The sequence below is a fragment of the Nothobranchius furzeri genome, chromosome 18 (genome assembly GCF_043380555.1).
Source record: "Nothobranchius furzeri strain GRZ-AD chromosome 18, NfurGRZ-RIMD1, whole genome shotgun sequence".
Taxonomy (NCBI): Eukaryota; Metazoa; Chordata; class Actinopteri; order Cyprinodontiformes; family Nothobranchiidae; genus Nothobranchius; species Nothobranchius furzeri.
Genome location: NC_091758.1, coordinates 38,741,827 through 38,767,603, shown reverse-complemented (window position 1 = coordinate 38,767,603; position 25,777 = coordinate 38,741,827). Strand labels below are relative to the sequence as shown.

The 25,777-nt window shown below is 42.4% G+C and overlaps 1 protein-coding gene across 2 annotated transcripts; it reads left to right on the top strand.

Annotated features, from left to right (window-relative positions):
• Positions 1–1,614: 1,614 nt before the first annotated feature.
• On the top strand, positions 1,615–19,433 carry tpo (thyroid peroxidase). 2 transcript variants are annotated; one of them, XM_070547191.1, is made up of 12 exons: positions 1,620–3,067; positions 3,169–3,302; positions 3,383–3,512; positions 3,657–3,786; positions 4,222–4,422; positions 5,029–5,505; positions 11,230–11,488; positions 11,728–11,898; positions 14,674–14,911; positions 14,997–15,205; positions 15,282–15,455; positions 19,143–19,433. In XM_070547191.1, coding segments are annotated over exons 2-12 (2,052 nt in total). In that variant the 5' UTR covers positions 1,620–3,067; positions 3,169–3,241; the 3' UTR covers positions 19,145–19,433. The 2 variants fall into 2 exon arrangements, with proteins under 2 accessions (XP_070403291.1, XP_070403292.1); XM_070547190.1 differs by having other exon boundaries at positions 1,615–3,302.
• Positions 19,434–25,777: the final 6,344 nt, after the last annotated feature.

Here is a 25,777-nt window from a genome sequence, read left to right as displayed (position 1 = left end):
ATCAGTCGCTGTGACCGGAGAACATGTGGAGGATCCTGAGCGCTCCGCTGAAGTCACGAGCATCATCGGGTTGCATCGGCACCACGTGGAGCGTGAATTTGAAGTACTCTGCTCAACCGTCAGCGGGCTGTGACCTTCACAGTCGGCTCTGGAAACCCGGAGCGAGCATGAGTATCTGAGATGTTTCCATGGTAACTACTGCTGCAACCTTTCATTCAATATGATAGAACCGCCGTGACACTTGACTAACGACTGTTCTAGGATCAGGTCGCCTTAAAAGTCACTAACAGGAAATCGGAAACATCTAATCCGAGTCTTGATGGGATTTCAGAATAAAATCCTTTAGCTGAACAGCATATTTACATTAAGTAGCTAATTACAGCTGATGAAAACAATCTAAGGTTTCTGCAGATGTGACCCTAAAATTACCCCTATGTATTTAGAAAACAACCCATAAATTAGGTTGATGAAGTTTTGGTCGGTGTCTGATTTCTAATTCCACTTTTGGTTCTTTTTTAAAACACAGGAAAGGTTTCTTTTTACCTTGCAGACAGTTTCGTTCGCGGCTGCAAACTTCCTCAGAGCTGACGCTGATGGTGGCGTCACTTCCTACTCCGTTTATTCGCGGTCAGCAGAGGACGTTGTCGCCCTCTGCTGACCGCTCTCCCCTATCCGACGATGCAGCCCCATGCACGATCCAATGTGTAGACCCCATCGTCCCCGTTCATGGTCCCACATCCACGTCTCCTTATCTCGATAGCTTCTTTTATCCATCTTTTGTATTTCTGTTGTTCGGTGTTTATGATCCGTGTGTTGTCCCAGTCCTTTACATGGTTTTCTCTTGTGCAGTGTTCTGTTACGGCTGACTTCTTTATTGTGCTTTCTGCTTCTTTTGCTGCTCTTGTGTGTTTTCTACTTGTTTCTTTCTCGCACTCCTTTCTATGTTCTATTGTTCGTGTGTTGAGTTGGCGTCCGGTTTCTCCTACGTAGGTTTTATTGCAGAGTTTGCATGGTATTTCGTAAATGACTCCACATTTTTGTCCAGCTGGTATCTTGTCTTTTGGGTGCACTAGTCTGTTTCTAACTGTTGTGTATGGTTTTGTTGGTGAGTTTATGTTGTGTTTTTCATTGTTGCTCTTATTTTTTCTGTTATGCCTTTGATGTATGGTAGGGTTATCACTGGTTTTGGTTCTTGTCTTTCTGGGTTTCTGGTTCTTTGCTTTGGTTGTTCTTTTCTTTCTGTTGTTGTTTGTTGTTTTCCTTTGTTTATTGCCCATCCGCAGGTCTTTATAGCGTGTTGTATGTGTTTGTCCTCTTGTTTACGGTCTCTTTCTTCTGTTATCATGTTTGCTCAGTGATCTAATGTTCTGATTACTGACATTTTGTGTATAGTGGGGTGTTCTGAAGTCCATAATAGATATTGGTCTGTGTGTGTTGGTTTCCTGTATGTGTTTATGTTTAGGGTCCCGTCGATCTGCCTGGTTATTTTCTTATCCATAAATGCTACTGCCTTCTGTTCCTGACTCATAAGTGAACTTTATGCTGCCTGTGTCGTCAATGTTATTCAAGTGTTGTGTTCGTGTTTCTATTTGTCCTTTTGCTATGATTTCCAGTATGTCTACGTAGCGTTTCCATAGTTTTATTTTGCAGTTTGGGGGGGCGGTGGCTATGGCTTTTTTTCCAGGTCTTCCATGAAAAACTCGCACAGGGTGGCTGATAACGGGTTACCCATGGTGAAGTCTTCCAGTTGTTTGTATATTGTGTTGTCGTGTGTGAAGTAAGTGGAGTTAGCTACCAGTCCTATCAGTTGTGCTATGTCGTCTGCTGTGAGGTTTGTCCTCAGTGGTCTCCTTTAAAAAGCAGCTGAAGACTCACCTGTTCAGGCTTCGGTGGGACCTCCTGTTCATCCTCTTCTTCCTCCCTGGCTTCTTTTCAAGATGTTTGTCAATTATGTCTTTCAGAATCCTGTGGTTTCTTTTTCTTTGACATTTTTTAAATATAATTTTTCCCTTTTCCCCGTATTTTGGTTTAATGATTTATAATTTGTTGAAATTTTTATTGTAGTTCTTGTGAAGGACCTCGTGATTTCATCCGGAGGCGCTATATAAAAGCTTTCTTCTTTTATAAATCCATCCCAATTCCTCCCAAACACTCGAGCACCAGCAGATCAGCCACTTGTGATGAAGAGTTTGTTCCTTCGTAATGTGACGTTACTTCAGTCTGAAGACCTGCTGTTGAAGATGACTAGCTTGATTTTCCTCCTCCAGCTTTTCTGCAGCGTTCTGACCAGTTTTTCTGCTGATGAAGCAACTTTGAACAGTGAGTAAAATGCTTCTATGGTTTAAAAAGGGTTAGATTAAACATTTTAGTCACTGTTATCTTCTGATAAAACGGGGCTGATGTTCAGCTGGAGTGATGTCATCAGCTGCAGCTCGACTCATTTACTTTTATTCTCACATTGCAGCAGAAGTGTCCGTAACTAAAGATCAGCACCTTAGAAACGATCCAAAAAGGTTTTATTTTAACATTAAAGAGAGAAATTAGCTTTTTTTAAATTCTGCTTGAGAATCTTTTTAGTGGATGGATCTTTACTGCACCTGAAATCCAAACTCATCAGACCAGGAAAGATTTTCCAGTCTCTTCTGATCCAGTCCTGGTGATCCAGTGGGAGGTTTAGTCTCTGCTCTTGGCCTACAGGAGAGCCACCTGGTGGGGTCTGCTGCTGCTGGAGTCCATCTGGAGCAGCTGGTGTGCTTCTGCAGACCTATAGGGACCAGTCTGTCTAGCTTTTGGAGACCCTAGTGATGATTGTGTGTATAAATCCCAGTAGATCAGACCAGTCTGGTACAACAGATGATCACACCACATTCAAAGTCCTTAATTCTCCATTCTGATGCCCCATCTGACCTTCAGCATGTTGTCTAGACGAGCTGGCGCCTGATTGGCTGACTGAATCTGACTAAACCAAAACACTTAACCTAATTTTTCCAGGTTCCTCCATCAGAGAGCTCCTTTTGTCATGTCACAAGGAAAGCCTTCAGATTGTGACTAAATACTCTAAACAAAGGTATCAGCTGTTCGTCCTCTACCTGAGACATTCTGTCCATTAAGGACAGAAGAGACCTAAATGTCCTCCCATCTGTCCTTTTCTGTCGTCTTATGGAGTAGTGAGTTCAGGTTTCATCCACAAGCCAAGCCTGAGACCCAAGAGTTCTCCAGAGCAGGAGAAGTTTTTCATACGATGCTTCAGGTTCTGAAGAAAAGAGCGGAACAGGAACATGAGCGGGTCTTCAGAGCAGCAGGTAGGATGTTCTTAGTCTGAAGAGGACGTTCTGACTCAGGCTGAACAGAAACATTGAGTAAATTTGATTTTAACCATTAGACTTGCTGTCTGAGGAGAACCTGCAGCTTCTCGCTCAGCTGTCTGAGTGTCCTGCAGCCCCGAGTCCAGACCTGTGTGAGTCGAGTCGACATCACAAGTACCGATCTGTGTCAGGAGTCTGCAACAACAGGTAGAACTTCCACAGCCAGAGAAAATCCAGCAGGAGTCTGGAGAACGTTGCTGTCATCAACAGTTGGATCTGATATTAAAGCAGAATCAAGTCTGTGGTTTCTCTGCGGTTCTACTGAACACCCTTCATGCTTCTCTTTTCCAGGATAAATCCTCTCTGGGGAGCAGCCGGCTCCGCTCTGGTCCGATGGCTTCCAGCTGAGTATGAGGATGAGGAGGGAGAGCCCAAAGGCTGGAACCCGGAACGACTCCATAATGGATTCCTGCTTCCCTCGGTAATCTAACCCCCGACTGGAGGAATTAGAGAACTGATGCCTCAGGTCGCAGCAGCTTTCCTTTTATTCTTCCAGCCTGTTTAAATCTGCAGTCGTTTAGAAAAAAATGTGTAAAAGCCGATGGATTTAAATCCTGAAATGTGGAAAAAAGCGATTCTTTGGATTTGTGAGAGACTGAAGCCAGAAGATCTGATCCCACACGGTCCAGTTTGAGTCCAGTTAAGGGTTTCTGATGGGATTTCTGGTTTTTCTCTTTGTAAGCTGCTGTAGGACATTCTGATGAGGATCATTATTCCTTCTGCTTTTACAGAAATTTGGCTCAAATATGTAAAAAAAAAATCATTCCAGCTGAAAGATGAATGAGTTTGTTCCAGACCGTCTGTGTTGTAATGAATCTGCATATGTTCTCCGATCAATAATAACTGATGCCTGCAGCCTCGGCGGGTCAGCAGGGAGATCATCAGCAGCTCCTGTAAGCGGGCGGATGAGGAGTACACCCAGCTGCTGGTGGACTGGGGTCAGTACATCGACCACGACATCAGCTTCACCCCTCAGAGCAGCAGCAGCACCGCCGCTTGGACCGACGTGGACTGCTACAACACGTGTGAGAACGTTCATCCGTGCTTTCCCATCCAGGTACACAGAACAGAATCTTCTGCTTCTTTAAGACTGATTCTGCTGTGGTCCAGAATGTTCCGTTAAAAGCAGCTCCTCCAAGCCTGGTCCTGGTTCCCCACTCATAAACGATGGAACCCCGATTTAGGGTCATGGAACCTGGATCAGATCCCAGTGAAGGAGATCCACCATCCAGGAGGAGCTGAGCTGCTGAGGACTCCTGGTCTCCTCCTGGATTTCCAGGCACACAAGGAGGCATGGATCTCTCTAAAGAGATTATAGACCCTTTCTCCTGGGAACACCTTGGAAACCTCCAGGAGGAGCAGGAGTGTGTCTCTGGGGATGGGGATGTCTGGGTCTCCCTCCTGGACCCGGGACCTTCATGTCCTGATTTTGAAAAAGCCTTCAACAGAATAAAATTAATAATAAATTCTCAGTTTGGACAAAAACTAACCCTCGGGCCCATTACGAGCCAAACAGAATCAAGCATAGAGACCTGGAGAAGATTTTTTTAGAGACACTGGAATGATTTATTTTCTCTGATTTTATTTCTTTGTTTAGTTTAATGAACTAAATGTGAAAAATTCAAATTGAGTGAAAATAATGGTGTTTCTGTCCGACCTGCAGACCGATGACTCCCTCTGTTTGCCTTTTCATCGCTCCACTCCGGACTGCTTTGTCAGTTCTGGTTCTGGTCCAAGACCCGACCTGCAGCGCCAGCAGCTGAACGCCATCTCTTCTTACATCGATGCTTCTGTCGTCTACAGCCACACGCCACAGCTAGAGGGAGCTCTCCGTGACCTCTCTGACCTCAGTGGGCAACTGGCCGTCAACACCCGTTTCACAGACCCAAACGGGAGACCTTATCTTCCCTTTGTTGCTAAAACTCCTTCGGCGTGTCGCTCGGACCAGCAGGGAGAAAGAGTGGAGTGTTTCAGAGCCGGAGACAGCCGGGTCAACGAGGGACTTCCTCTGATCGCCCTGCACACACTCTGGCTGAGGGAGCACAATCGGATCGCCGAGGCGCTGAAACACATCAACCACCACTGGAGCCCAGAGATGATTTACCAGGAAACCCGCAAGATTGTCGGTGCCCTGCACCAGGTACCGGCCCGCCACAAGCTACACAAACCCCCAAAATGATTAAACAATCAGGTAAAAGTCTGAAAATAGCTTCCCTAAAGATAAATATAATAAAATAGTCTTCCCAAATAAAAATAGGGGTAACACTTCATTTTACAGTCCCCTAATTACTAAGTACTTACATGGTAATTACATAGTAAGTTAAAGTGTTTTACTGTGTAATTAAAGCGTATAATTGTAAAAAAAGTGCAATAATTGTGTAAAGCAGTATTTACTGGGAATAATTAATAAAATAAAATCTAAAATTGAACATAAGTTACATGGTAATAACTGTTTAATAACTCAGAAACTAACTTAATATGTAATTACCATGTAAGTACTTAGTAAGTAGGGGACTGTAAAAGGAAGTGTGACCAAAATAGGTGTCAGTTTAATAAATAAATCCTGGCCGTGTTGGAAAGAAAACCATCCAGTTTAATATTAGAAACACTTTTGAAAACTGGTGCTCACTTCCAATGGATTTCTGGATGAAAATGATTTTTTCAGGTTTGACAAAGAAGGTTTTTGGAGGTTCAAGAAATAAATGTCAGTTTTTTTCTTTTAAAGAGCAAATTCACGATACATGGATGTTATTAAAGGATTTAAGAGTGAAATTGTTGAAGGGAAGGACTTTCTGTTGCTAGGGAGAGAAAAAGAGGTGAAGGAGCAGGTAGGAGAAAAGTCTCAGGTGTGATCAGACTTCCCGCTGTAGAAGACGGTAATGAAAGCTGATTCAGAGACCGTGTCCATGAGGACAAGACGGGAAGCAGAACTCAATATGTTGAGGTTCTCTTTAGGGAAGTGACCTGGATGGGTATAATCAGGAATGAGAAGAAAAGATCTTTTCTAAAGCGCCTCTCAACATAAAAGTCACGAGGTGCTTCACAAAAACAAAAAATGTAAAATATAAAAAGAATTTAGAATGTGATTACAAATATATTTAAAATGAGCAAAAAAAATTGACAATTGTCATTAAAAATGTAAAAGAGAGTGAGTAGGAAAGAGGGAAACCTGTGGATCCTGAGGAAGGGGTGATGTGGGTGTGTTTGGAGGACTCGGTCAGAAACCGAGCACAGGCGTTCTGAACCATTACAGGTGCTCAGACACGGTCCATCAGAGGAACAGCTCATGCTAGATGTTTTGGACATGTCCAGAGGACAGACGATGATGGTGCAGAGGTAGGAGCCATCAGGCAGGAGGCTGAGAGGAAGACCAAAAACGGTGAAAGTGGACTTGAAGCTAGTAGTTGTGAGGGTAGAAGACGCAGAGGAAAGGACTAAATGGAGACAGGTGATTGGATGTGAAGACACCTGAAGGGACATGCCCAGAGAGAGATTTAATAAAGTTGTGCTTTCTGTTAAGAAGTTGACTTTTGTGAAGATTTAAGTCTTTAAAATTGAAAATCTCCACTTCTTCCACAGATACGAAATGTGACATAATCTAAGAATTACTATAAAGAATTTCTCTTTGGCCGACTCGCCTGGAAGCAGGTTTGTCATTTCTCTCTGACGCTGGCGATCGATTAGCCACGCCCACTCCTCCTAGCTGCAGGCTGAAGCTCGTCGACCATGCAGGGATGTTGGAGGACCTGTCATTCAGATAAATGATGACAAAATGTTTCATTTGATGTAAATGATTGAAATAATCATCTAAAGGGGAAGCAGGAAAGCTGGGTCAGTCGATCGAGTTTTAGGTGACTCTGGGACGATGTGAGAGCAGAGATTTAAAACGTTAAAGAGCTGTAGGAGTTTGAGTTACTGTTGAGGATGAGGCATAACACGCAGGAGGAGGTTTTACACGCCAAAGCAAAAACTGGAAAAGAAATGATCCGACCTGACTGGGCTGCAGACCGATGGAGGAAAACTACTGGAGTAAAAAGAATTCCTATCCTTTGGTGTTTCTGTGTAAAAAGTTAAAATCTTACTTTTGTAGGAAGTTTACTGAACAGCCTCAAGTCAGAGAAATGGAGTTGGTCCTTCAGTACTGATGAGCAGGGGCGGATTAAGGACTGAAGAACATCCGGGGCTTAACACACACACACACACACACACACACGTGACACGCACTAGTCAACATCATATATGTCTTGTACCACATAATTATTAATCTGAAGCTACATATTCAGCATTTTCAGGGCAGAGTATTGTTCCTGTTAGTGTTTAGTGTGAGATGATAGTAAATATTCCCTTTCTTTCTCCAACAACTTTACCTGATAGTAAGCTAACTTTAGGCAAACCAGCAGCACAACAAATATTTTTTATTTTTTCTTTTTTTTCTTTTTTACAACAAATATTTTCAAATAAGACTCACAAACCTGAGTCAACACCAGTCTCATCAAAGTTGGGGTTCTGTCGGGGTACTTTTGGTCTAAAAAACGTCCTTATGTCCATCTTCACTCATGCGTTTCAGGCAGAGAGTGTAGAAGAAACCAGCTGCTGAAGGGCTTCTTCTTCAGTGGTGGAGGCTCAGGCAGGCTGTATACAAACTACTGCCAGCTGCTCCCTCTCTGTTGGACTTTGGTACTGCATGTTAGTCTAATGAGCTTTGAAAGAAACAGACGTACTGCATGTTACTTCCGCGATTTAGATCCGGGGCTTCCTAAGAGACATCCGGGGCTTCAGCCCAAGTAGCCGGGCCTAACGCCGCCCCTGCTGATGAGCTAACGGCTAGTCTGTGTCCAGGCATGCACAGTGTTTAAACTGACTCAGACTCCTAAACTCCATAAGAATAGTTTAATTTCTCATGATGTGGTTTTTATTTCATATATAATAATGGAAATAATCACAGAGTTCAGCACTGACGTAACTCGACGTAAAGTGGTGTAGGGAAAACCACTGAATACATCAAAGCAGATCATCAATGTACATCTTGACAGAAGGGGTCTCGGGGACTACAATTAATAACATTACACAACAATCATCAATTAATTTCTTGACATATGGGGTCATAAAAAAGGTCATAATAAGGTCATAGAACAATAGACCTGTCAAGTCTGACGTGAGGGGTGTGTTATCTTAGGTGTGTTCTTGCCGTGTCGTATTTCTAACTCCATGCTGTAGTTCTTTCTTAAAACACAGAAACGGTTTCGTTACCTGATTTCCCGCTACGTTTCGTCTGCGGCTGCAGACTTCCTCAGGCTGACGCCGATGGTGGCGTCACTTCCTTCTCCGTTTATCCGCGGGCAGCAGAGGACGTTGTCGCCCTCCCCTCTCCGACGATGCAGTCCCATGCACGATCCAACATGTAAACTCCATCGTCCCTGTTCATGGTCCCACATCCACGTCTCCTTATCTCGATAGCTTCTTTTATCCATCTTTTGTATTTCTGTTGTTCGGTGTTTATGATCCTTGTGCTGTCCCAGTCCATTACATGGTTTTCTCTTGTGCAGTGATCTATTACGGCTGACTTCTTTATTGTGCTTTCTGCTTCTTCTTTTGCTGCTCTTGTGTGTTTTCGACCTGTTTCTTTCTCGCACTCCTTTCTATGTTCTACTGTTCGTGTGTTGAGTTGGCGTCCGGTTTCTCCTACGTATGTTTAATTGCAGAGTTTGCGTGGGATTTCGTAAACGACTCCACATTTAAGTCCAGCTGATATCTTGTCTTTTGGGTGCACTAGTCTGTTTCTAACTGTTGTGTATGGTTTTGTTGGTGTGCTTATGTTGGTGTTATGATACAACATAAACACACCAACAAAACCATACAGTTCATAAAGGTCAAAGAACAGTAGACCTGTCAAAAATTGTGACAAAGGGTGGTTTCTTCATCTCTCTCGCAGACATCATTCCAGATCTAAAAGACGAACAGGAAGTAACGCTTTAGCTGAACATTTAAAATGTTCCAAATATATATATAAAAAAAAACAAGTTAAATAGATTTATAATTTAACACTTTAACTTCAGTCTGCTGACGACTGATTCATTTTTATTTCTCTCTGGATTTTTAGCAGCCTACTTTAAATATAAAGTGTGTTTGCCTCCATGCGTCTCTTCTGTCACGATTCTGCTTTCCTGCTGAATAATTGGTAAAAGCAGCTGTCGAGGGAAAGCTGCTGTTTATCTGCAGATGTTTAGACTCATCCCAGGAAGCACAGGTGACACTAATCCAGTTAGCGGCTCCGTTGCGTCGAACACCTGATAAAAGTCTAAGATGACCTATTTTAGTGTAGATAACATTTATAATGTGAACAGAAACGTTAGTGTTGGAAACCAGCGCCCCGGCGTGTTTTTGAAGTAAAACAATTCCCTTTTTCCATCCTGCTGGAAAACAGCTGACAGCTCTGTGGTGAATCCCAATGCAACACTTCCTCTATTTAAATCCTGCAGCAGCTGCTCCTGTAACGGGCCGAGTGAAAGCACCACTTTACTCCACTAAATAGGAGCTGCAGGAGGAAGGAGGAATCTGCATCCATCGAGTGTTTTCCGGATCAAACGGACGCGTCGGGGTTCAGGAACTAATCAGGCTTCTGGTGCTCATTTCGCTTTTTTGTTTGACTGGCTGGTCTGACAGGTGGAGCACACAGCCAGGGACACTCCTCTGGAGTACCACACAGAGTACTATACAAAGTACTTACACTGTAGTGGCTGCTGATACTAAGTATTACACTTGTAGCACTTAACCACAAAGAACCTTGACAAGCTGGATTATAAAACCTGTTGCAAGCTACACCTGACGCAACGCTCCTTCAGAGTAAAAGCTGAACTCACTGACCCTTCAGGGTCCCGCTGATGCTGTCAATCATCTGGGGCAGCAGTAGCTCAGGTGGTAGAGCGGGTTGCCTCATGATCGGAGGGTCATGGGTTCGACTCCAGCTCCCGCCAGGGGTATCCTGCTGTTGTGTCCTTGGGCAAGACACTTCACCCAACTTGCCTGTGTCAGTGGTGGTCAGAGGGTCCGACGGCGCCAAACGGCAGCCTCGCCTCTGTCAGACCTCCCCAGGGCGGCTGTGGCTACAAGTAGCTTACCATCACTAGCAGTGTGTGAATGTGAGAGTGTGTGAAAGCGTCTTTGGGTGTCTAGAAAAGCGCTATATAAGTTCAATGCATTATTATTATTATTATCTGTCCTGACCTGTGGTTAGCTGGCTCGTGTAAAACATGTCATGTCTTAAAAGAACCGGAATCGATAGGAACCGGAATCGTTCAAAATCAAACGATGCCCAACCCTACTCTAAGTGAATCCCTGTAGGATGATGTTTCAGGGTTTCAAGGGGGGGGGGGGGGGGGGGGGGGTCCACACTGAGGACCAGGGTTCAGAAACACTGTCCTAGAAGAACATGTCTGAAATGCCTCAGTTGACTTCGTCCATGTAGAGAAGCAGCCAACCCCTCCCAGAGGCCAAGTCTACTCTGTCTCTAATGGCCTTGGCCATCCTGCTGAGGGAACTTGTTTTTTACTCATTCTCTAGTTCTGTTGGTCTTCAGCCAGGACCATCGGCGAGGACTGGGACGAAGATGGACGGGTAAATCTAAGGCTTTGGTTTCTGATTTAGGGTTAGGGTTGATGCAGGCCTGACCTCCTGCTTCCCCATTCCCAACGAAACTCCGGGATACTTCAGCTTCTCCAGTGGAGTCACAAATGTTGAATCACAAGTTAAAGTCAGAAGATATTTAAAATGGTGTCTCTCCATTGTGATTACGTCTCGCTAAACGTAAAAGTTTATCTGAAGATTTGTGTTAAATTTCAAACTGTTTTTCTCTTCTGACTTTCAGATCATAACGATGAGAGATTATGTCCCAAAAATAATCGGTCTAGAGTCGTTGGAGCGCTACGTTGGGCCCTATGGGGGATACGACCCCACCATAGACGCTTCCGCAGCTAACGTGTTCGCCACAGCAGCCTTCAGGTTTGGACATGCTACCATTTATCCAGTCCTCAGCAGATTCAACGAGAGCTTCCAGGAGCACGAGCGCTTCCCCCACCTGAGACTTCATGAGTCCTTCTTCAGTCCCTGGAGGATCGTCAAAGAAGGTGTCTTACCAAGGCAGCCCTATGGAGATGTCTCACAAACCCACAGAGGAAAACAGTATTTGGGTCACATAGAGCCTCCCGAGTGTTAGTGCTGCTGCGAAGCGTGTTTCCTGAAGTTTCACTAGTTTACCTTGTTTAACCAGTAACAGACCTGTAGAGACAGAAAATCTTTTTATATATAATTATGACCTTAAATTATGAACCAAAAGTCAGACTTTAAGTCCAGGTTCTGTGTGCAGGTGGGATCGAACCGACGGTGAGAGGTCTGATCGGGTCGCCAGCACCAGCTGTGAGTCCAAACTCCCTATTGGTAGAAGACGTAACGGAGATGCTGGTTGTCCTCGATACCCGGCGGCACATGGACCTGGCTGCCCTTAACCTGCAGAGGGGGCGGGACCACGGACTTGCAGGTGACGCCAGCAGAGCCGTTCCACACTCCATGAGATCCCAAACCCATTCCACGTGCAGCCGTGTGAAATACTTTATTTCCCAGAAGGAAGGAAAACCTGCTCATGTGTTGAAGTTTGGTTTCTGTAGCAGACACAGCGGGGACATGTCCACAGAGCGTTTTTCACCAAAACCAACCCACCCGTGCAGTCCTTAAGACACTACAGCAGTGGTTCCCAAACTTATTTAGCCGCGCACCCCCTTCTATGTCTCGACCATGTCGACGCCCCCCCCCCCCCACACACACACACACACATCACGGCATGGCTATATATATATATATATATATATATATATCTATATATATATATATATATATATATATATATATATATATCAGACGTCAAGCTAAACAGACAGGGTTAAAAAATATGATCGACCTTTTTCCCCATCACTTTCATTTTTTAAATAGTAATTAATAAGCATTCGATACCATTACAGTTTACTTTGATTTAATTTTAAATAAATATTTAGAGAGCCCAGGTAGCACATAAAAAATGCAATTTAACGGTTTTCTTAAAGTAGGAACGTTTAACCTGTGCGGCCAGAGCGCTCTCCTTCCTTCTGCTCTGCGTAAACCTGAGCTGATCACCTACTTGTGTGTAATCAAATGTCTATAGGGGAAAAGATATAGCCATGAGGTTCACTTTTACCTCAGACCGACTTATTGCTGTTTTATGGTGTGGCTGAATCTGCGATCCGCTGCCACGCGGACAGGAATAACAAATGCTGCAGGTTCGGAGTCACTGGCTGGAGCGGACCCGACTTTAATACGTCATCCCAAAATAGAAGCTAATATCTTAATTTGACCTGGAATGCAAAATGTTGTTATAAAACCTCTTAAAAAATTTTATCACAGAGGAGGCAGAGCTCATTTCTGCCTTCAGTCTGACGGCGCGCCGCAGTTTGCGCAGCGTGCACTTATTGAATCTGTGTGTGTGTGTGTGTGTGCGCGCGCGCGCGGCACAGCTCCACGAAGCTTGGTTTATGCTTGACGCATTCACTTTCCGCTTGGTGATGCGGCTCGCAGATGGAACGCGCTTCACAACTTGCAGCGTTTAAGTCACTGTGTCTCGTTATTGGCGCTGTTTAAACCAATGTTGTAAAATTACTTCTGCCCAGCCCAGATGTGCACCCGTGAGCCGTGGTTCCGCTGGAACGCATCTGACCTCTGACAGACGCACTCTAAACTTCAGATCTTCAGCGCGTGTGAGGTTTACAGGGTCAGAACGCCTGCATGAGACAGGTGTTAATTACAATCTGCCAGAATGACTCATCACCTTCAGATTTCTCCAACACCGTTAAAAATGATCAAATACGGAACATATCGGCGTGCGCAGGCCAGAGTGCTGAAGCTCGGTGCATTGTTATTATGAAGTTAGGGCACATGTGGAGGAGACACACACACACACACACACACACACACACACGTAAAATATACTTGTTTTCAATTACATTTATTGTGCCCACTTACTTTTTCTTAGGCCCACCCACAAATGAGTTTTCTGGCAACGCTAATGGTGACACCTGACAGACTTCTCTGAGCTCCGCAGCCATTACACTTTTCATCTCGCGCACCCCCTAGCGGCAGCTCGCGCACCCCTGGGGGTGTGCGCACCACACTTTGGGAATCCCTGCACTACAGCATCCTAAGCCAGATTTTTTTTAAATCCCACTCCGCACCTTCAAATCCTCTGGTTTACTTGAAGCATTCAGAGCCTTCGGGTCATTTTAGACCGACTGCCAGGACCGGTCATGCAGTTTTTATCCTCTACGTTCCTTCAGCTGCAGAAAAGGCTCATAAATACAAAAACAAGGATTGTGAAACGTTACGTGTTTTCTTCTTTCAACGATCGCCTCTGAAGCTTCTCCTGCATGATTGTTGCTTTGCAGATAAAACCTAACTAATGTGTCAAGAGGAAACTTCAGTGATTCTTCAGCACTTCGGAAGTGTGAAAAGCTTTCTGAGGCTCTGATGAGGAATGTGTGAAAGCTGATGTGGTGTTAAGAACAAAAAGGTTCCTGGTGTGGTGTGAGTGAGGCTAAGCTGACTGCTGATGGAGGTCAGATGTTTAGGATTAGCGCTGCTGCTCACCTGAGTCTCCAGTCAGGCGGTGTGAAACTTAGATCAATGTTCTAAAGAAAAATGTCATTATTTTAAGCTCTGAAGTTCTCTGGGGGATAACAAACTTTTCACCAAGTTTTACATGATGCTGCAGCTTTGTAGATCATCAAGTCGGTTTGCAGAGGTTTAAATATTTTAGAGTGGGTTAACTGGCTCAGGGTCACAACCTTCTGGTAGCCCACAACAACTGAGCTACAGGTGTGAAGACGAAAGAGGAAATGATGCAGTGATGCACGGAAACGAGACCAAAAACCAGATGGATCGAGTCGTGAGGTTCAGGTGTGTTTATCGGCTCAGAGACCTGGATGGATCTGGTTTCTGTTGTTGTTCCTGACTAATCGATGAGCTGCATTTTCTTCTTCAGGCGTGTGTGTGTGTGTGTGTGTGTGTGTGTGTGTGTGTGATGGAGAGAGAGAATGAGCTTGGACAACCTCTTAAATGTATTCCATTTCAACAGATTTTCCGATAATTACATCATGTTTATTTTTTCCACTGGATGCAAACCTTTGGGAACTTTAGGGTGTTTAGTTCAACTCCAAACTTCTGTAAATCTGACAACGCCGCCCTTATCTGACCCTGCAATATAAGTAAAAATGCTGTTTATGTGTTTCAGGATACAATGAGTGGAGGGAATTCTGTGGATTGAAACGGATTGAAACCTTGGATGAACTCACGGAGGCTGTGAGAGATTTCAGGGTTGCACAAAAAATCCTAAATGTTTACAAACATCTGGATAATATTGACGTTTGGCTCGGGGGACTGGTTGAAAAGTTCCTACCCGGGTCGAGAACCGGTCCGTTGTTTGCCTGTTTGATTGGGAAGCAGATGAAGGTTCTCCGTGATGGAGACAGGTAAGATGGAACGTTGACTTGTTCTACAAAGCTCCCGAGGAGGACATCAGAGTGAAACAGGATTGAATCAGAATCCTTTTTCCAGGTTCTGGTGGGAAGCGGAGGGCGTTTTCACGCAGCAGCAGCAACAGGAGCTTTTGAAGGTTTCTTTGTCTCGAGTTATTTGTGACAACAGCGACATCCAGGAAGTTCCTCCTGATTCCTTCAGATATGGAAAGTATCCCACAGATTATGTCAGCTGTAGAGATGTGGCGTCCATGAATCTGGAGGTTTGGAGGGAGGAGGAAAGCAAAGGTGAGTCTGTTTTGATTTTTTAATGGATCCATTTTGCTTTTGGTACACAAACTCTCCTGTTCTGACTGGATTTCAGATCTGCAACAGTGTGGTTCTCCTAGACCAATAAAAAATGGAGACTTCATATTTTCCTCCAAATCTGGGAAGCTGACAGCGCTCTACTCTTGTTACCATGGTTTCACGTTGGAGGGAGCTGCTGAGATATTTTGTGAAGGAGATCGTTGGAGCGATGGACCTCCCCGATGTGCATGTGAGTGAATATTTAGAACTTAATCCTCAGCGATGGAAGAGTCTCATCCTAAAACGGATCCGTTTTTACACGATCTGGTCTGAACTGTTGTCTCTGTTTGGGGTTTTGCTGCCACCTGCTGGTCTTGTGGTAGAAAGACAGCTGAAGAAGCAGAAATCCATTAAATTATCTGTTACAAATTTGCCAGATTTCAGGTTTTCCTTCTCACATCTGATCTTTTCTTTCTTGTGCTTTTGATTTTAACTTCTAAGGATGGCAGAGGAAACAAACCATGATTCATACTTTGCTTGTTTTTAAGTCTGGGTGATGAAAACATTGCTGCGGTATATGTGTTTTATGTTTTCTTTTGGTGTAATTAAATTTGATTTGAGAGATTTCAGACTTCAGCGGTTTGGATTAATAAGACTAGACAGTTGTTCCTGCTTCAGGGCCCTTTGCTTTGATTCCTCTAAGGAACGTGTGCAGGTTTTAGATCCTTCTGAAACTCGTTCCACCGGTGCTGACTGGAAATGGTTTGGATGGGAAACGGCAACTAACCAGTTGAACTGGTAACAAATGGCATGAAGTAGATTTTTCTGCCCTTGCTGACACTTTTATGGGCATAACTGCTTATTTTAGAATGACTCTTAATAAAACCAGGGTCAGTAGAACTGTTTTTACTGGTATACGTTTAAAATCCAAAAAGCAATAAAAAAAACTAAAAGCACTGAAATAAAAACTCATAAAAACACTGAAGAACTTCCTGAAGAATATTTTATTTCTATTGTAGAGAGAATGCCACAAGTGTGTTCTGCTGTTGTATCTGCTAAAGGTGGCTATGTTTAGAAAATTGATTCCATGATATTGTTTTTAGCTCCAATAGCTTATTTGTACAATGCTTCATTTCAGAGTGCAATGTGACATTAAACGACATCATTTCCAATAAAAAAACTGGAAAAATTGGGGCACTCTAAATGACTAGAAGTGTGTGTGTGTGTGTGTGTGTATATATGTGTATATATATATATATATATATATATATATATATATATATATATATATATACACATATATATATATATATATATATATATATATATATATATATATATATATATATACACACATATATAGGGATGTCCCGTTCGGATATTGGAAGTAATTTGATATCGGCCCAAAAACACTATCAGATTATATCGGACAGCATCAAAAATCTTCGATATTAGCAGTCTGTTAAGGTTCACATTCTTGCAACCACTGGTTAAAAAAAACATGTAATTTTTTTCATACTTCCTGTCATTGGCTCTTATTCTCCATCCATCCATTTTCATCCGCTTATCCGGAGTTGGGTCGTAGGGGCAGTAGCCTAAGGTGAGAGGCCCAGACTTCCCTCTCCCCAGCCACTTGGGCCAGCTCCTCCGGGGGAATCCCAAGGAGTTCCCTGGCCAGGTGAGAGACATAGTCCCTCCACCGTGTCCTGGGTCTACTTTTAGGTCTCCTCCCGGTTGGACGTACCCGGAAAACCTCACCAGGGAGGCGTCCAGGAGGCATCCTGACCAGATGTCCGAGCCATCTCAACTGGCTCCTCTCGATGTGGAGGAGCAGCGGGTCTACTCCGAGCCCCTCCTGAATGACCGAGCTTCTCACCCTATCTCTAAGGGAGAGCCCAGCCACTCTTCTGAGATGTTTCGGATGTTTACTGTATGCTTATTGATTTAGCTGACGCTTATATATATATATGTGTATGGGTCGATGATGGATGGATTTTATCACATTAAAATTCTCAATAATGAAATTTTCTCAACTATCCTGTGAAAATGTAAAAACATTTGAAAATGTTCCAGTCAGAGGTAGATTGTTTTTTTTTGTCCGTCAGATAGGAAGCACCTTCTACCTGCGAAACACACACTCACACACACACATACACGCACTCACACACACACACACACGCACTCATACACACACACGCACTCACATGCACTCACACACACTCAGATGGAACCACAGACATCTCATTAGTGCAGAAAAACCCGTTTCAGTTTTCTGGAGAACGTAGAAGAAAAGACACTTTAAAGGTTATCAGTTGCTGGTCGAGACAGAGGAAACGGGCTGAGATGGTTTGGACATGTCCAGAGGAGACAGACAGCTGGCTGGGAGGAAAACAAAAAGCTTTAATGATGCTGTTAAAGGGGACATGAAGCTAGTTGATGTGAGGGTAGATGACGGGACTAAATGGAGACAGATGATTGGCTGTGGAGCGACATGAAGGGACAGCAAAGAGAAGAAGAAACGGTAACTTGGTGAACTGGGTTCCTCCCAGTCTCCGGTAGTTCGGTGTAATTTCAGATGACATTGTGGAGCTCAGTATTTGTGTTTTTGTGCTGTTACAGTTTGGGCTGTGCTTTAGAAAACCTCGGCGACTTTGTTCTGTAAATCTTGAACTCACTGACTTCCAAACATCAACTGGTTTTCTGTTTGAAACAAATCCAAATAAAATACGTGTCAAGAATTTTTACAGCGAAGGAGCAACAATAGAATTATTTCATGCAGGAGGAGAGGACCGTTTCTCCATGCCAAGAAATAACTCCCGACAAATAAAACAAAAGTAGAGCAATAATCCTGTCTAGAGTCTGATGAATGAGCAATGTTTCAACGTGATTTGTGACTAACGTACAAAATCATTTTCTTATCTAGTTCTTTCAGCGTATCTGATGTCCGTTAGAGTTCTGGACAACTTCCTGTCTCAGCACAAAAAGATTTCTTCCTGTTTGAATAAAATGTTCCATGGGTCTGAGGGCGGATCGTCGGGTTGGATCAAACTGATGAACCGTCACTAACGAGCTTCACATTTGATTAATCACACAAAAACAAAATAGCAGCAGTCATCTGGCAGGAAGAAAAAGACCAAATTACAAGCAGCTGAACATGTTTATTATTCTACTCCAGTTTAATTGTTCATGACTAAAAGGAAGTATTACCCAGTAAACATAATAAGTTATTTATTGGGGAATGCTGATATAACCTGTGGCTTTTGATTATTTCAGGGTTTCTGATTTCTTTTTCACTGATTTTACAAATATCAAAGATGAATTTTTCACCAGTTTAAAGTTAACAGAATATATATATATATATATATATATATACATATACATATACAAGCTCTTAAACATTCCGGATATATATATATATATATATATATATATATATATATATATATATATATACAAGCTCTTAAACATTCCGGATATATATATATATATATCCGGAATGTTTAAGAGCTTGTTTTAGATTATCTGCCCTGATATGATCCGATAACCTGTTAATCCAGAACATCGACCTGGTCTTGTTGTTTCCATTAGCTTGCTTTCTGCATTATTTACTTAAACTATCCCTTTTAGCTCATTTGCTTTTTCATTTTAACACCAGAGTTCCTATTTGTTGTCCTTCCAGTCCAATTTAAAATGATTAATCTCCGATTCAAAATCAAAAAGCAGGACAAAACCAGAGTAAAACTGATGTTGTGACAGAAAAATGATGGGGATTCTGCAGTCTTCAGCAGCTCCACAGATTAGGATTTTCTCTTTATTTTGCTGCAAAGATGATCAAATGAGTTTTGTGTCTTTTATCAGAATAAAATATAAAATCTAAACTTTTAACACTTAGGTTATTTATTCTCCTCTTCCTGAATAGTGTTGTTTTTCTCTGCAGGAGCAGCATCCTGCTTCCTTTCTCCTCGCTGGATTTTCCTCCTCTTCAGGCCGAAGGAAGAGTTGTTGTTTGTCCCGCGGTGGGTCATGAGTGGTTGAAGGGTATCTTGACAGGAATTGAATTAATAATGTTAGATTTATTTTACTGTCCCAGTTTTCTGCACATCAGAAGATAAAAACACAAGAAACATCTCCAGATGGTCGTCTTCTGTAATCTGTAATCTCATTTTTACTGGAATTTTTTTTTCTCAGATTGTTTCTGAAGTTTGAATAAACTTTTGAGTGAAACATTTTTTTACTTTTGGTGTGATTTCATTAGCGATCCAGATTCTAGATTATGCCACTTGGGTCTGAGTTTTTCCACCTTTTGAATAATTTGTTTTTCACAATTCAGGTGAAGATGAAATTAGAATAAGAAAGAACAAAATAAATGCTTACATTGCTTTTGTTCTTTAGAGGAGCTGTTTTTAGAAAACAAAGATAAAATAAGTTAACTTAAAAACTGTTAACTTAAAAATCTTAAGTTCTCTGGGCTTCAGGTTAAAATCAGATTCGGTCCGTTGGCTGATGAACATTCTGGTCCTGATTTTTATCAAAATGGAATTAAAATAAACGTGATGAACTTCGGTTTTCGCTTCGCTTCCGGGGAATGGCTGTTTTTACTCCGCCCACTTTAACCTTTTGGGTTTTAGAAATCATCACTTTTGCTCATCAGTGTTTGACGAGTTAAACGGGTGAGTCCACCTTGCTGCAGCATCTTTAGCTTTTGCAGTGAAATGCAGTTTAACTTTAACTGCATAAGAGTCAAAGTATATTTTAACCATAAAACTGTTGGTGCATTTGAAATACAATTTCATTAATAGAACAAATGAGTTCATCTGTAATCAGCTTTATATTTAATACTAAAAATCTCAATTTAAAATCAATTAAATGTTGAATTTCATCACCTGTTAAGACTTCACTTTATTTTCAGTTTTTTTAAAATATATAATTTCTGTGTATTCCATTTTATTATTTCTCTGTAAAACTAAAATTTTGTTTGAACTGAAACAGTCGAAGGAGACGATGGTAAAACGATGGATGAGTCAAGAACCTCAGAGACGGTTCTGCTGCTCTTAGTGCTCGGTAAGTGACCTGTAACACCCACCACCACCACCACCCTACGACATAACAAACAACTTCTTCAAAGGTATGAGACGGACTTCTTCCATGCAAATCCAAACATTTCAGCCTTGTTATAATTGTTATGATTATATATTTGAGCACCTGGGAAAATCAGTGTTAATGTTTGGCTCAGAAACCTTTGTTTTTATTAGAGGTCAAAGGCTTCCTGTAGTTGACCACATTTGCAATATAACTACAATACATAGCCTCAGTCATCCTCTCCTTAACACTGTGCCTGTGCCCTTGGCAGAAAACCAGCACCAAAGCATGATGTTTCCTTCCCCATGCTCAACAGTAGGAATGGTGTTCTTGCAACTCATCCTCCTCCTTTCCACTTCTCTAGTGTTTAACCTCTTTAGATTTCTGCAGCTGTTGGCTTTCTGACATCAGATCAAAACCTCCAACTGATTGTAAAATTTTAAAAATCTGATCCTACATCTGATAATTTAGGTTGTCATTTATTATTAGAAGCTTATTTTCAGGGAACTGCCAGATTTCAAGAGATGCTCCAAAATGTGACTTTGTGCATGAACTGCACAAACTATCATTGGTTTAGTATGCTTCTGACTCCTATTAAAAGTGGAAATGTTAAAAACTTGCAGAAGGAATTTGGTTTTTATAATGATGAAACACACAAAAGTAATTGTTTTATAACAGTAAGTGATCCGTTAGAAATGAGGATAAAAAAGATGATAAGAAGTTGTAATGACAGACCCACTAAACACCATCGGCGTCTCCAGTTCCGCCGCTTAGATGCGCCTTCATTAATCAGAACTCTACAACAAAAGTCAGACATGATATGGAGCAGTTTTATAATTAAGACATGGAAAGGAAATAAATGTTTTATGAGTCAGAAAAATAATCATTAAGTAACTGAGAACAGGAATCCCTTAGAAAAGCTGAGTCACCAGTGAGGTGGATATGGGTTTTAACCAGTTCCACCACTAGAAGGCGCTGTGGTTCCATGCTGAAGAAGACATGTCACTCTCCAGGGCTTCTGTCCTTAGTTGTTTCTCTGCTTCAGCGGTTAAACCAGCTGATCAGCAGCTCCACCTTCTACAGAATCCGCATCGATTCCAGTCGGTTGTAGAAACCTCTAAAACGTTTCCAACAGTGTTTCTGTGCTTCCCTCTTGTCGCCACTTCCAGGATAGGAGCTCCCTCAGAATTCTGTTCAGGGATCCAATAAACTGTGACAGGAAAAAACAGATTATTTCAAAAAGAGAAATGAAGCAAAACCGTGATTCTCGGCGTCTCTCAGGTCTGTGATGGGTTTGTAGGTCATGTTTGTGGGGATGGAGGACAGAACAGACCTGCTGATCCACAACCACCTTAGGAGATTAAAGGAACTGAAACGAAGTATGAAGAGGTAAAAGGGCTGGATTAGGATTAACTAACGTCACAGGGTCCCCCACCTGGACCCTGTGACGTTAGTTCCTTAACAGGCCCAAAACAACCCTCACACTACAGAAGAAATAGTAATTCCCATCAAATTAATCAGCAAACCCAGCACTACAAGGCTATCTAAACTATTTTTACCACTTTTCAAGGAATAGGCTTCAAAATAGGCCTAGGGTTTAAGGGGTGAAGATTATCTGGTCCTGCAAGTAAAGCAGGAACTGAACTCCAACCCCTCCCCCCACCGGCCCAGGAAGTCACAAAGGAAGTGGAAGCTGCCTTCATCAGGATCCTTTTGGACCGGACGAGTCCCCTGTCTTCATCTGTGAGTGATGAAGAGTTCCTGGTCTGGCTGAAGCTGAGACCTCTACTGGTCAACCTCTCTCAGAGTCTAGTGACACCGTTCGCCATGATGGCGTCAAACAGGAGCTGCAACAACAGCCAGGAGGTGTGAGAGTTCACAGCAGCAGAACTTCATGACTCCATTTCATTTTTTGTATTTGGTTTCAGGATAAACCTGCTCGACTCACTAAAGGCAACTCTGAGCAACAACACAAAAACAGATTTACAGACACATCATCCTCCTCCTCCAAGATCTGAATTAGAGATAAAAACATTACAAACGATGCAAACTGACCAGGATGAGAAAGTTTCACAAATCCGATATTTTAGGTTTTACTTTTGAAACTAATTTAATGTCTGTTGTAAAATAACCACAATTTTATTAAGGTGTGTGTGTGTGTGTGTGTGTGTGTGTGTGTGTGTGTGTGTGTGTGTGTGTGTGTGTGTGTGTGTGTGTGTGAAACAGCCATTTACAGTATCGATGCATAAAATGTAAATAGTAGGAACTTGAAGTAATCAATTGTAAATATCTTTTCACTTTATTTTATTATTATAGTTTGAAGAATGCCGTAACTGTGAAAACCAGTGCAGATTATTATACATGTGCAACACTGTTAAACCATTTTTCAGTGAGATAATTGTAATTTTTCCATGTGTTTATTGAAAAGGAAAAAGCTGACTAATCACAGGAATAATGATTAGTTGATTAGAAACAAGTGCTCAACTAGAACATTTGGAATTTGTGTTACAGCATTTCATGTTTTCAACTTAAATATCAAATATTACAGAAAGTTAGCAAATCGGTAGCAAGTATGCAGGTGCTTCAGTATAGTGGCATAATCATCAACAGACACGTTTGTTTTATAAGAGGTTAAAAGTAATTTGTTTTAACCAGCGTTTCAGGATCATGAGGACATTTTCAGTCATGTCTTGGTGAAGCAGCAATGAAAAACGTGTTTCTTGATTATGTAAATAAAAACATTTAAGAGCATATTTTAGCCAAGAAAGCTCATTAGCAAATTCTAGTTTAAGGCTTCTATAGGAGAACAACAAGCAGACATGTTTCAAACTTTAATTAAAGTGCTCTGATCCTGTATCTGGGAAGGTTCTGGAGTGGCTGGTCTGAGGAGCTGGAGAGTGATGATGGAGAAACAAGACAGAACATCTTCAGAAGCTCCTGTAAGACAAGTATAACAGTCGTTAAAGGCCCCGTGTGTGAAATTCACAGAAATCATAGTAAAAAGATCCGACTCTTTAGCACCACGCAGTTTAGAGTCGGTATTGCAGCTATTGGAGCCCCCGAGGATCAAAAAGGGTTTTTTTTAATCATTATTTAAAACTTTATTAACAAATATAACAAATACAATACAAAATCGTGTTGCTGTAAACGGCAGCATGTCATCATCTAATTCCAGCTTTCAAGTCAGCGAACAGGTTGTTTTCATCTAACTTATTTTATTAATTTAATTTAAATAGGTTTTGAATAAGAAAAACTTTTTTATGTCAGTTATGTTTGCTAATAGCAAACGGCAGCTAGTTAGTGATGACTTCTGACTACAAAAAATGACAATATTTTGTTCATTTTATTTGAGAAATGTTATATTTCTATTTGCCATTTTGGAAATATACAACGTAGTGTAGTCTGTAATTGTTTTCTCTCCGTAAACAGAGTCAGATATCATCCGATGGTTCATCAGTGGAGACAGACAGAGGATGAGGGAGAGGAAGAGGGAGAGGACAGACGTGTGCCAGCGCAGAGAGGCAGAGGTGTTAGACATGCGACAGAAGCAGGGCAAGCATCCCAAGATGAAGGAGCCGAATTTGCTCAAACCAGCCGCAACGTCCCACGCACAAGAGGAAGAGGCAGAGCTGCAATAAAGTCTAGAAGATCGGCACTTTCAAGCGCTTTCAAACTATCCCGTTTCTCAAGTTTGCTTGTAGAATATGTGTGATCCTCCATCGCTAGAAGTACGGTGTGGCTAGTTTCTTCTTCTTCTTAGTTACTTTGTCAGACTGCATGCTTACAAGGCGCACTTCTGCCCCCTGCTGTTTCTTTGAGGTTACATCATTTAAAAACGCAAACATCAAATGCGAAGCTTAATATGTTGTATGTCCCTAAAAGGTCACTGTATTTTAAGATGGCGCATGCCATATGGAGCACCGGTCTGCTTCTTTTGTCTAAAATATTAAAATATAAAGCTAATAATAATGCTTAGAATAAATGCTTGTTTGAATTATCATTAAAAAAAACAAATTTGAGAATGTGATACAAGAAATTTGATAACTTATAAGATGAAATATCACACATTGGGCCTTTAAAAAAAAAACAAAAAACAATAGTGTGGCCAGGTGGAGAAACGAGGGCTCGGGCGGGATTCGATCCCCAGACTCCCGGGTTAGAGTCACACGCTCTAACCAGTCAGCCAAAGGAACATCCCCTTGGCCAAGTAGCCAGGGCGCATGATCAATCGGGACGTTGCGACAGCACACACACACACACACACACACACACACACACACACACACACACACACACTGTCACAATAGTAAATACTGAAAGTGGATTAATTTAAGAAGAATGGAGTTTTGGACAGAAAGAGCACTGATGTTTCAGCTGGACTCACGACCCACAAGGACAGACTGATACGGCAGCCACACTTTTAAGTAATCATCAGGTCTGACTGAAACAGCGTTTCTGCCTTTTACAGGTGGACAGAAAAAATAATAATGTTGACACATTGTTGATAATATTACTACATTTCAAGGCTTTTTCAATACAGTAAAATTAGTTGAAACAGAGCCGAGTTGTATTAGAAAACAGCAATCCGCACAGCCCGACAGCCCGGCGAATCTGGGATGAATTAGTGCTGCCTCAACCTCCTCGTCTTTCATTGGGTCACTGGAGTTTAAATTAAGTGGATGAGAAACCCATGGGGAGGGCTCTGCATAAATGAGAGTAAAGTTGAATTTTAAACGCGTTAAAACTGTCACAAAGTGGCGTTAAAAGCGGCGTTTTATGTCACAGAACGGCGAAAAAAGCGGCGTTCAATGTCCGTACCAAACGCCGTATTTTACGCCACCCACACGAATTTTAAACGCGTTAAAACTGTCACAAAGTGGCGTTAAAAGCGGCGTTTTATGTCCGTACCAAACGCCGTATTTTACGCCACCCACACAGAGAACGCGTCTGGGATTAGGGTGACGTAAAAAACGGCGTTCAATGTCCGGAAAAAACGGCGTATTTTACGGGCGTTCTACGGGACCGTTCAGAACGGCGTAAATTACGGCGTTCTGGCAGAGTTTTTGCCGTATTTTACGACGTCTTGGCACATCAAACGGCGTTTTTTTCGCCATTTTTTAACTAGACGGGTTGGGAAAGTGGCGTATTGTGACTGTTTTGGCTTGCCATAGACGCGCTCTGACAGACAGACGCGCTCTGACAGACAGAAGCGCTCTAACTGACAGACGCGTTCTAACTGACAGACGCGTTCTAACAGACAGACGCGCTCTAACAGACAGACGCGCTCTAACTGACAGACGCGTTCTAACTGACAGACGCGTTCTAACTGACAGACGCGCTCTGACAGACAGACGCGCTCTGACAGACAGACGCGTTCTAACAGACAGACGCGTTCTAACAGACAGACACGCTCTAACAGACAGACGCGTTCTAACAGACAGACGCGCCCTAACTGACAGACGCGCTCTAACTGACAGACGCGTTCTAACAGAC

What these genes read in the sequence shown, in the direction of transcription:
- tpo (XM_070547190.1), top strand. Translation starts at nt 3,128, where the DNA reads ATGTCCTCCCATCTGTCCTTTTCTGTCGTCTTATGGAGTAGTGAGTTC. An exon ending in GCGGGTCTTCAGAGCAGCAG is followed by an intron (nt 3,303 to 3,382) that starts GTAGGATGTTCT and finishes TTTAACCATTAG; the next exon opens with ACTTGCTGTCTGAGGAGAAC. An exon ending in CTGGAGGATCGTCAAAGAAG is followed by an intron (nt 11,489 to 11,727) that starts GTGTCTTACCAA and finishes TTCTGTGTGCAG; the next exon opens with GTGGGATCGAACCGACGGTG.